Raw genomic sequence first — 11,559 nt, forward strand, 5'->3', positions numbered from 1 at the left:
TTTATCTATAAATAGTTTGGTTTTTTATATTTGTAAGAACTAAGGCTTCTTTGACTTTGACTTTACTCTTCCACTAAAATCTCTTTACTCTCCACTTTACTAGAGTGAAATTCCCTTTAGTTCACTAACAAAACAGTCCCACAACTGAGGATTTATCATTAGTGGTGTCGATCGAGCTTGGGAGAGGAAGATTGTGGTGGATTCTACGAAGGTTATAATTTCTAACCCTTTATGCATGCTTATTCTTGTTTCTATGTAATTAGAACGTTATCGATCTTCGCTTCTGCTATTGCATGTGTTCTTTATATTTCAACAAGTTAAAAGAAAGGAACTGTATTGTTTCTCCCGATGGGGGGTTTCTACTTCTTCTGTTGGTTCTGGTTTCTGGAACCACAGTTCTGACCTTTCCTTTTTGGCTTTTTGGACTTTTGGTCAGACTTTATCACGGCAGAGGCGAATCTCCCAAGTACGATGTTTACCTCCTCCTTCTTATCCTACTTTCAAGCTTCCTCCTCAATCCTTATCCAGGTGATAAGACTCTCCAAGGAAAACTCCTTTGTTTTATACCTCAAGGTGTTATTGAAATCTTTCCACAAATGGGGCAATTTGTCAATAATAACAACAACTTAGAATTGTTCGTCTAGAGGCATACCTTCAGTTATTATTTCATAGGCTATGTTCTGCAGTTCATGTGACTGGGCCTCCATAGATTTGTCATCCGTCATCTGGAACTTTAGGTAACGACTGACAACATATTTTTTCGACCCAGCCTCCTCAGTGTTGTATTTCTTTTCCAGGGCATCCCAAACTTCCTTTGTCGTCTTCATCATGCTGTAGTAGTCATAAAGATCATCAGTCAAACCATTTAATATAAAATTTTATATAAAAAAAATCTCTTTTCTCAATCAGCAGCTTCTTTTATTTGTTTTTCAGTTGGATCCTCTATTGGGACAGTTGGCTTATCCGTGGTACAAGCGTCGGCAACTTTCTTGACAGTAAGGAAGAACAACATTTTCTACTTCCATCGTTTGAAGTTTGCTCCTTTGAACCGGAATGGACAGTTGAGATCGGATGTCACAATGTCGTTGTTACTTGTGAGGGCCATTACAGAATTGGCAGAACGGATCATCTTAAAAATGTTGGAACCGACCACCCTCCGATGGTTAAACTCGACAGTGAACAATCAGGAACCGATGGTTGTAAAAATGTAGAACCTACAAAACAAAAACTCGTTACGGACTGAGTCACAGATCTCACTCTCTTTAAGACGTTTCGTGGCTCTGGCCAGGTGTGCAAGCAGACCAATGGTATTGCCACGTCGTCTCTAGGATAAAATAGCCCCAAAAAAGGTCACGATCGAAAATTCACCGTCATCGACCGGAAAACTCACACCATTCAGACTGATCTGCTAAAAAAATGATTGAAAAAATTTAAACTGGAAAAAGAGGGTTGAGAGAGAGAGTAGAGAGTAATTTGAATGAATGAAATGGTTGGAGAGGCTGAAGGCTTGCACCTTTTACTTGTAGAGTTGCAAATTATGTGGAACAACTAAACGTGTGCGCTGAAAACTTGGCATTCATTGCGACATGTGGAGTGTTGAAAAAATAATAATAAAATCAAATAAAAATAATTAATAATAATAATTTTTCAAAAAATAATTACACCCTTGCCTCTCTTCGCCCGATCGGACAATGACGCGTGTGGGATTTTCATTGTACCCACATTGGTGGGTCTCCTCACTCCCTCTAAAATATGGGTACCCTTTCAGGCCGAAACCTAAGGTAAAAAATGGGAGTATATGAAGGAAACTTCACTTTTCAACTTAACCGATGTAGGATTCTCAAAAACCATTTTTCTTTTTAAAACCCAATTTTCACCAACAGGCGTTGACATATTAATCTTCACCACCCCATCATAGGCGGTTTCCATCTACTCAGATGACAAATCCCATCCTCCATCACTACTCCCCGGTTAGGTTCATCCCCCCCTCCCCAGAGTCCAATTTTCAGAAATCCTAAAAATGCCCCCATCATCCTTTTTAATTATACTGTGATTAATCCGATATCTTTATTAATTGGACTGTAATTAGTTATTCGAATATGTTTTTCATTACTTTTGATTTATTTGAAATTTATGTTGCTTCAAACACACCTTTTAACCATTTTGTCGATTTGATCCAATCTAAGGTTTTTCTAACTTCTGAACATATTATTTCTTGGTTAACAATGTATTGTGATGGTTGTAGCAATCCTAATGTTATTAGGATCGTGGAGGATAAAAATGTATCATGGTTGTTATCCTTTGTTTCAGAATCCTCTTATAATAATGTTTATTTTATAGTTGACAATATTCCATCCTGTCAACCAAATCCTTCAATTACACTACATATTGGGTTCCTCATCTAAAACCTCCAACAACATGCATGATATTGTTCTGCAAACTTTTACCATAAAGGAAGGCTTTATTTTTAATAGCAAGGATGCATTAAAGAAGCTACTTGCTTGCTTTTAGAAATTTCCTTAACAACTTCTTTAATTTCACTTTAATTAATCCAACAATTTCGTTAATTATACTGTAATTAATTCATCAAATACATAATTCTGGTTATTTTAGTTTGCTTTCAGATATTCAGCGCGGATGAATTTTCTCTCTGCATGCGAATATTTTGGCATGAATTTTGGGTTTTAGTTTGAAAATCCTCCAAATTCATATCTAAAGAATTTTCTATCTTCAAATTTTGATATGAATTTTGAAATCTCATATTATATTACTTTTCATAAATCTCATTTCTATTAATTCTAACTGAATAATATGATTGTAAGATTGTTTTTTATCCATATCTTTATTATAATTTTCTTGTAAACAATTTATAAATTGTTTTTAAAATTATTTTCAATAAAATTTCGTTTTAAACAAGAAGAAGGATATATTTATTGTGTTTCTCACCTATTCTTCTTATTTTTAAATTTAGCTTTATCAATATATTTATTATTATTTTGTTTGAAACCTGAAGTTTTGTATTTAGTTATTATTTTGAAAACTCTTCAAATTTGTATTTAAAGAGATGTTCAACGTTCAAATGTTGATTTGAGTTTCTAAATCTCATATTATACTACTTTCTTAATTTAACTTTGTAATTTCATTTTATTTGATCTGGTTCGAGAAATTGATTGAAAGATTTGAATTAAAAAAAGATAAGAAGTCAAAGTCAAAGTAAAAGTCAAATTTAAATAAGAATTGATGTGTATGTATGTATTTATGTGAGTTGAAAAAAGGGAAAGAAAGTTATTTTTAGCCTAAAAGCGTTGCATGCTCCCCTCCCATTACTTTCTCCTTTGCGAGAACTACCTTGAATGCAAACTCCATCTTTTCCTTCTTCCTGTAAGATCCATAAACTCTAACCAACAACCAACTACTACTAGCTGCTACCCGCCAACGACCGCCGCTTGTTGTCAACCATCGCATACCGCCAACCGCCAGCCATTGTGGATAAGTTGTGCACCATTTCCCCACACTCTCCCTCCCATATTTTATTGATTGATGTTGCTTGTTGTAACCAGCCTCCGGAGGCTTGCCCCCTTTCGTCAACATCCGTTGATTGTCTTTAGAACGCCAACGTTGTCGATCGTGATTGTTGTCACCCAGTACAACTATTGTTCATGCCGTTCAAGGTTAGAAGTGGCTGATACAAAAATGGTTTTTACTTTTGGAGAATATGAATAAGGAGTTTCATGTTTCTCAACCCATTCAAAAGGTAGGTTGTTAATTTTGATTGGTTTTAATTAATGTATCATTAATAATTTTTCTTAACGAGGGTTTGTAATATCTCATTTGCATGCTTGAGGTACTTTCGACATTTATAATTTTAATTTTTTTTATTATTTTAATTCATTTTGCCATTTTTACAAAAGAAAAGTTAGTTTGTTATTTTTCCAAATTAAAAGTTAAATGTGTCATTCTTCTTGTTAGCCTTAGAAATTTCAGATACATACATATAGATCTACTCCACTTTGAAAATTATTTAACTTTATTTCTTGAACTTTTATTTGTTCAATTTTAGTCACTGTACTTTGAACAAATCTTAATTCTAGTCCCAATGCTATTTTATTGTTGATTTTTAATTTTTTTTATTGAAAGTATAGATATTAAAATTAGATAATTGAAAGTACAAGGACTAAAATTAATCAAATTTCAAGTATTGGGACCAAAATTGTATTTTGACCAATAAAAATTTTAAGATTCTATTAAATAGAAAATTGTAAGATAATCTATATGACAAAGTTTAAAGATCTACTGGACACATGATCAAAAGTTAAATGCATTCACTTTAGCTGGATTGCATCCTCTTGAGATATCTTATTGGAAACTAAATACCGACGCTGCTTTGTGCCTTAGGATAAGTCTGGCAGCTTGGAGACCATCTGGGTTGTGTTCGCCTTATTGGTCTCTTATGTATATTCTTAGATGTTGTGAGGTGAAGGTTCTAGAAGCAGTTGCTATTTGCATTGATATGGAGAGTACTTCCTCGATTCATATTACAAATCTTATGATTGAATCTAATTGTTTGTAAGTTGTAAAGCTTTTGAATGACAAGGCGATAAATCTCTTTGAAGTCTCTTAATTAATGAGGCTAAATGTCCTGACACACTCTCTAGTATGAAATACTTTGGAGGAGTAGTTTTCTTCCCTTCTCCCATCACCTTATCACCTTTTTTTTTCTTCTTTTTTATGATGTGGAGTATAAGAATCAAATATTTGATATTAAGATCAATAGAACAATTTTTATGCCATTTGAGCTATGCTCATTTTGGCATAAAATACAGATTTTTTTAGAAAATTATTTTAAATGACAAAACTGCTAAAAATATTTACAACTAATAACAAAATATCACAGTCTACCTATGATATTCTACAATAGACAGTGATAGACTATTATCTATATCTATTTGTGTCATGATAGACGCATATAATAGTCTATCGCGGTCTATCATATATAGATTATGATATTTTGCTATTATTTGTAAATATTTTGGTTCATTTTTCTATATTTGAAAACAGTTTTATTTTTATTTTTTATTTTTTTGACAATGTCAAACAGACACAAGTTGAACATTCTGATATTACATTTATAATTTAACCAATTAATACAAACTAAAACCAAGCTCAAATTAGCAAGTTATAATTAATTGCTTGAAACTTCAATTCAAGATAACATAAATAAATTACAAAACTCAACAAAAGCAGGTACATCAACCACCATCCATAATTACAAAACCTTTTTCTCAAAAATAATAATGATAATAATAATAACAATAATAATAATTACAAAACTTTTTTTTTCTTTTTTTGAGATAACATAATTACAAAGCTTTACTTAGCAAAAACCAATGGTAGTAGTAATAAAAAGGTATACTTGACAATATCAATTTAGTTTCTCTTTTTAGATGAATCTTCAACTTTAATAGAACTTCTCTCTTTCTCCTCAAACTCTGTTTCGTCACAGATCTATACCTTAGCTATCTGGGAATTCTTGGTTTCACTTTACTTCAAATCTTCAATCTCCTTCGAAATTTTAGTTTGATCTTACATTTACATGGCAAATGCCTGGAAAAGAGACAAAACCCACAAATTACTTTCCCCCATTTCTCTCTTCTTTCTCTTGTCTTTCTCCATCCTCATCATCTTCTTTTTCCTCTTCAATAACTCGACCTCTTCAGAACAATCCACTCCCAGTTTCAAAATCAAACCCCATTTTCCATTTCGAACAATATCCCCCTTCGATTGCTTCAAATGCCCTCAATCATATCCTGTGATTGCCAACGTTGTGGAAGGAGTTCGGTACCCGTTTCTGTTTTCGATTGCAGATTTGGGAAATTTGCCTGATAAACCCCACAAAAACATTGTTCGGATGCTGAAGGGAAAACCCTTTCGGAAGCCAGACATTTCAGTGACGATTCAGGAGGTTTTGGAGAAGATGAAGGGCGATTCCAGTGATGGGTTTGTTGTTGATGTGGGTGCTAATGTGGGAATGGCGAGTTTCGCTGCTGCTGCGATGGGTTTCCGTGTTTTGGCATTTGAGCCGGTTTTTGAAAATTTGCAGAGAATTTGTGATGGAATTTACTTGAATAGGGTTGGGGAATTGGTGAATGTGTTTGAGGCTGCTGCATCTGATAGGCTTGGGAACATCACTGTTCATAAGGTATTATCTGCTTCATAAAATCAAACTTTACAAGTTGTATGGTTCTTGTTGCTGAACTTGCAGTCTCATTTGTGATTAGATTTGATTAGATCTCGCAACTTGGAAATGATCAGAAGTAACCACCATGAGTTCCCATCTTTCACGGCTAGCACCCCACAATGCGTTATAATAGTTTTTATCGGCCCTTCCTGGAAGATTCGTATAAAATTTGATTTCTTCTCAGCCAGAAAGGACCTAGAATAACTATTTCAACAAGTTGTCCAAGATGGTGCTGGTTGTCAAAGATTGAAAATATTTGAGGATTATTTTTGACAATTTTCCATGAAACATTACCTTCGTGTGTTCTCCAAATATCGCAATTAAACTATTTCCTTTTCGGGAGCTACATATATAGAAAATAAACTTCTGAAGTATATGCAAGTTAAATTACACTAAGAATACTCCATTCAGTATTCTTAGTGTAATAAAACTTGTTTATATTGTGGATAAGAAAATTGGTTAGTCTATCAAATTATGTAGATGATGTAAGAATCTAACAACTTTCATTAAAAAAAATGTAAGAATATAAGGGAGTACAAAAAAAAACAAACAAACAAAAAAAATTACTAGTTAAGGTTTCCAACTAAATAGATGATACTTTGATACCAAAGCTCAAAAGAAAGATGGAACCTCATCAAGGGCCAAGTCATTTCCATATGATTGTGTTACGAAGCTGAAATTGAAATGGAAAGTAACAGGAAATAGTGTTGTTTATATAAGAATATCTCAACAGATTCGAAATCTCCTAAAATTAATGTCCAAATTTTTCATCCCCAAAATCGGTTAAACACACTATTTATTTCCTCCTTTCACCAGCCAACCTTCTTGCTGACGACAATTTTCCCTTCCAGTATTCTTATAATATCTCTAATGGATTCATATTATGAACTGATTGCATGTCATGGTGCCTTAAAAATCCTTTTAGATGTTCTTGAACAAAGATTTCTTCTTAACTACTTTGGAATGATGGGAAAGTTTATAGTGTAAAAGAAATTCAGGGGTGTGATTCTATCTTTGAGATGATTATCCACTATGGATCTTAGATCTCACAAGTTTTATGAATTTACTACAGATATCTTTACGTGTTTCATGATACCAAATGCAGTGATGTATACAGTGATGTATTCTTAGTTGACTTGTGGGTTAGCTGTTCTTATACTTGTAGGGGTCATTAGCTAGGGTGCATTAGTTGTAAATATAGTGTGTTAGGGTCCATTGTTAGAATTTTGGAGAGTGTAGACCTCTCGAAAGGCTATGAAATTGTAGTTTCTTTATTGATATTGCAATATATATTTCTATCATTTAGTGTTCTTTATTGTTTTTGGAGGAGGTAACCTAACAAGATAACAGAAAAACATCATCTAAACTTGGTTTTACCAGTAGCATAGTGAAAGTTGATTGGTTTCTTACAGTTCAATGTCATGTCGTTGGTCATATGTGTAATCTTCAAAATTTCTTTAAGTAACTCTTCATTTCTTTGCTTTTCTAATGAAAGGGGGACACTTAGCCTTCCTGATCTGGTTCTTTTCTTGGTAAGCTTCTTTCCAACACTTGAGATGCATGATATGGTCACTGACTTTTGCTCGTTACCCAGTTGGTCGGTCGGCTTGACAATAGTGCAGTTTCAGCAACTGGTGCAAAGTTGGCGTTCAAATCCAATGAAGAAATAGCAGTTCAAGTGAAGTCAATTCCGCTAGATGAAGTAATCCCGGATTCGGAACGAGTGCTTCTAATAAAAATTGACGTTCAGGGATGGGAATATCATGTGCTAAAAGGGGCAAAGAAGATCTTGTCTAGGAAGGGCACTGAAGCCCCATATCTCATCTATGAGGAAGATGAAAAGCTGCTAAAAGCCAGTAATAGTAGTTCAAGGGAGATAAGAGAATTCCTTCATTCTGTAGGATATCATCGTTGCACTCAACATGGTACAGATGCACATTGCACAAAGACTGGTTGAAATTCTTTTACAAAGCATACTCAGAGAACAATGAACCTACACTCAAGATCGTTTCTCGAAGAAAATTTGAGACATCTTTTGCCTTCTCGTCTTATAATCAAACACAGTATGACAATCGTCTTGCAAAAGAGCCATTTTCATCTCGACTGCTAAGATAAAGCATGTAGCAGGTATTTCAACATATATGAATCGAGTTTTTGTATGCAGAAGAAGCTGCCGTTGGGCCTTGCATTTTCAAGTGATGGTCGGGTTTGATGAATCAAAACGTATCAATTTTTCTTTCACCATTCACGTTGGAGGTTTCTGGTGCCTGACATTTTAATTGTGGCATTCTTCAGTTTGTTGCTAGTTAATCTTGTTGTAGATGATAACATCCATTTTCTCACTAGATTCAAAACTTATCTTACAACATTTGATAATTGGAAACCACTTGAAAAGGCAACCTGCGGTTGTATTTTGTTCAGCAGAGCAATTCCTTCTGTGGTTCTGAACTCACTGTCAGATTCCTATGGTAACCATTCATTCAAGTAGTAACTTGTTGGATTTTTTTTTTTTTTTTTTTTTGTATGGATGGTCTCATTTGAGAGATCCAAATAAAAAATGGCCACCTGTAGAGAAAGTAATGGAAAGTGACCTTCTGTTTACGTCATAAGCATGTAATTTTACCGATTCGCCTCTGAGATGTATCCTTCGTGCTTGCCAATTTATTAACTCGATATTCGATGGCTCGTCACACGTTCCTCGATGCACGGTCACTCGATACCCAGCTTCATGGTCATTTGATACGGCTGCAATCGATATGTGTATACTCGATCATATCCTCGTCATACTCGATGTTCGATTGCTTTATACTCGATTATTTTGAATTATTATGTCGTCGGAACCTGCTTTGTAGTTAATGCTCATGTATGAACATACACAAATTGGAGAATTTTCTGACAATATACATGATTCTTGCAAATCAATTTCTTGAAATGTGAAGTATTTTTTTTATTAACTAAGAACAAACAGAATTGAAACACAAAAGAAAAAATTGGGATCACTTTCCTTTCAAAAAACCCACTTCACAAAACCTGTTTGTCTTAATGGAGATTAAGTTATAAAGGCATTGAGATCATTTCACTATATTGTCTCACACCTCAAATAAGTAAATGAGTTTTTTCCTGCTCATTTTTTTTTAAAACTTTTTTGACGATGTGTGAGACATACAAATGTAGCAAAGGAAACGAGTGAGTGTGAGTTTGTGAGTGTGCATTAATACATGCAAGTAACTCTCAGTGGAGCGAGGATGAGGGGAGATAGCTATGAAAAAGTAAGCATCGAGTTGAGAATACCGAGTATCGAGTGACGACAATCGAGTAGCGAGTATTTAACAGTTACCTATTTTCCTAAATGCTCGCTTTATGTATTGTTTTTCTTGAAGGATGGATAAGTATATATGCTTACGTTATGGTGGTATATGGGACGACACAGAAAAATGCTATACTGGAGGCCGTTTGAAGGGTTTGCTAGTTCCAAGTACATTGGAGTATAATGAGCTGGTAAATCTTGTATATGATATCATGCAAGTTAGTTCGACAGAGTTCAAGATTATAATGAGAGTGAAATATAAGATGGATATTGATTCTCCTCCAGTATGCTTAATGGACGATGATGACGTTAAATTTCTCCTCTCAGAGTACGACCGTACTAGACCGCAGGTATTTGTAAGTCTTGAGAAAATTGAAGAAATTCATCGCAGTGCAACATTTGATTACCCAGAGAGATCAGACCAATCCATGTGTGGAGGTAATATAAATGAGCATGATGTTTGTCCATTGGGTGTCTCACTAGAAAACGACAACATTGATGTTAATATAGCGAACATGTTACATCTGAATGTGACAATAGAAGATGTTGGGACATGTGTAAATGAGAATGTGATGATAGAAGAGGAAGATGTTAGGAATGAAAACAGACAACCTCGATTGTTTTAAGGAGTAATCCTTCTGTTGTGAATAAAGAACAACAAACCCAGGTTTTTTTAGGGAGTGGTACTTCTGTCGTGAATGAAGAACAACCAACTCCGATTCTGTCAAATGATTTTGGCTATTTTTTTGGGAGTGTGCCTCGCCAAAATCCGACCAATGTACCATCTAGTAGTAATGCCAGAGCGGGGGACTTGATTATGTAACTATAGTCATCTATAGGGTTGGTGAATACAGTTGAAGAAGGTCAAATTTTCTTCAGCAAGAGTGTTGTGAAGATGAGGTTAGCAATGTTGGCCACTAAGAATAACTTTGAGCTGCGGGTTAAAAAATTGAACAAAAAATTGTATAGTGTTCGGTGTTTACACCAGACTTGTAAGTAGGTTGTTTGAGCAATTAAAATGGACGGATGTGATATTTTCAAGATCACAAAATGCATGTCCAATCATAAATTCTCAATTGAAGTGTTGAATCATGACCACAGGCAAGCCAGCGCATTCGTTATTCACCTAATCAAGGAAAGTTTGGTGTTGATCGGGGGGGACAAACCGCACCATATTATTGAGGATATGCGATAGCAATACGTTGTCAATATTAGTTATGACAAATGTCGTCTTGCATGCATATGGACGAATGTGGTCTTGCATGCATATGTTGTCTTTAAATCAATATATCAAATATTTGATTTTACAATAAACAACTTCCCCTTATTCACCTTGATATTGACTCATGCAAACACTTTCCGAATGAAGGTCACTCTCAGGGTGACACGAAATGTCGCATGAACCTCACGGTGTGAAATCTTTTAGGGACGTGAGAATTAAAACCAAAACATTGTATATTTGATTTTACTGTGAACCCTATTCACCTAGATCTTGATTCATGCAAACACTTTTCGAATGGAGGTCACTCCCAAGGTGACACGAAGCAAAGCATGAATCTCGATGTGAACTCTTAGGGACGCAAGAGCTAAAAATAATATATCATATATGTTATTAATCTCCCACTGAAGCATTTTAACAACATATCATATATGTTATTAAATTCCCACTTGAAGCGTTCTAACAACATATCATATACATTATTAAATTCCCACTGAAGTGTTCTACAAATTGTTGGGGTATATTTATACTTAGGTTTATTCTGGCTAATTAAACAACCTAAGTCTATGTGGTTTATGAAAGTATAACACTTATAAATGGATTTAGCCTATGATGTATAGGTGATAAACCATTTTATTACCTCACACTACTCACACTAAGCGATCGTGTAGCAGAGCTCAGCGATCATGTAGCATTTGGTAGGCAATCGTATAACATTTGGTAGGCGATCGTATATAAGCTGGTAATATTTTGTAAACAATTGTGTAGTTCCGAGTAAGCGGTTGCGGGGTGTTT

At 34.6% G+C, this 11,559-nt stretch overlaps 1 protein-coding gene across 1 annotated transcript; it reads left to right on the top strand.

Annotated features, from left to right (window-relative positions):
* The first annotated feature begins 5,345 nt into the window (after positions 1-5,345).
* LOC120080292 lies at positions 5,346-8,729 on the top strand. Its single transcript, XM_039034924.1, has 2 exons — positions 5,346-6,199; positions 7,833-8,729. The coding sequence occupies exons 1-2, from the start codon at positions 5,594-5,596 to the stop codon at positions 8,193-8,195; spliced, it is 969 nt and encodes a 322-aa protein (XP_038890852.1). The 5' UTR covers positions 5,346-5,593; the 3' UTR covers positions 8,196-8,729.
* Positions 8,730-11,559: the final 2,830 nt, after the last annotated feature.

Source organism: Benincasa hispida, chromosome 6, assembly GCF_009727055.1.
Source record: "Benincasa hispida cultivar B227 chromosome 6, ASM972705v1, whole genome shotgun sequence".
Classification (NCBI taxonomy): Eukaryota; Viridiplantae; Streptophyta; class Magnoliopsida; order Cucurbitales; family Cucurbitaceae; genus Benincasa; species Benincasa hispida.

What these genes read in the sequence shown, in the direction of transcription:
- LOC120080292 (XM_039034924.1), top strand. Translation starts at nt 5,594, where the DNA reads ATGGCAAATGCCTGGAAAAGAGACAAAACCCACAAATTACTTTCCCCC. An exon ending in GGAACATCACTGTTCATAAG is followed by an intron (nt 6,200 to 7,832) that starts GTATTATCTGCT and finishes CTCGTTACCCAG; the next exon opens with TTGGTCGGTCGGCTTGACAA.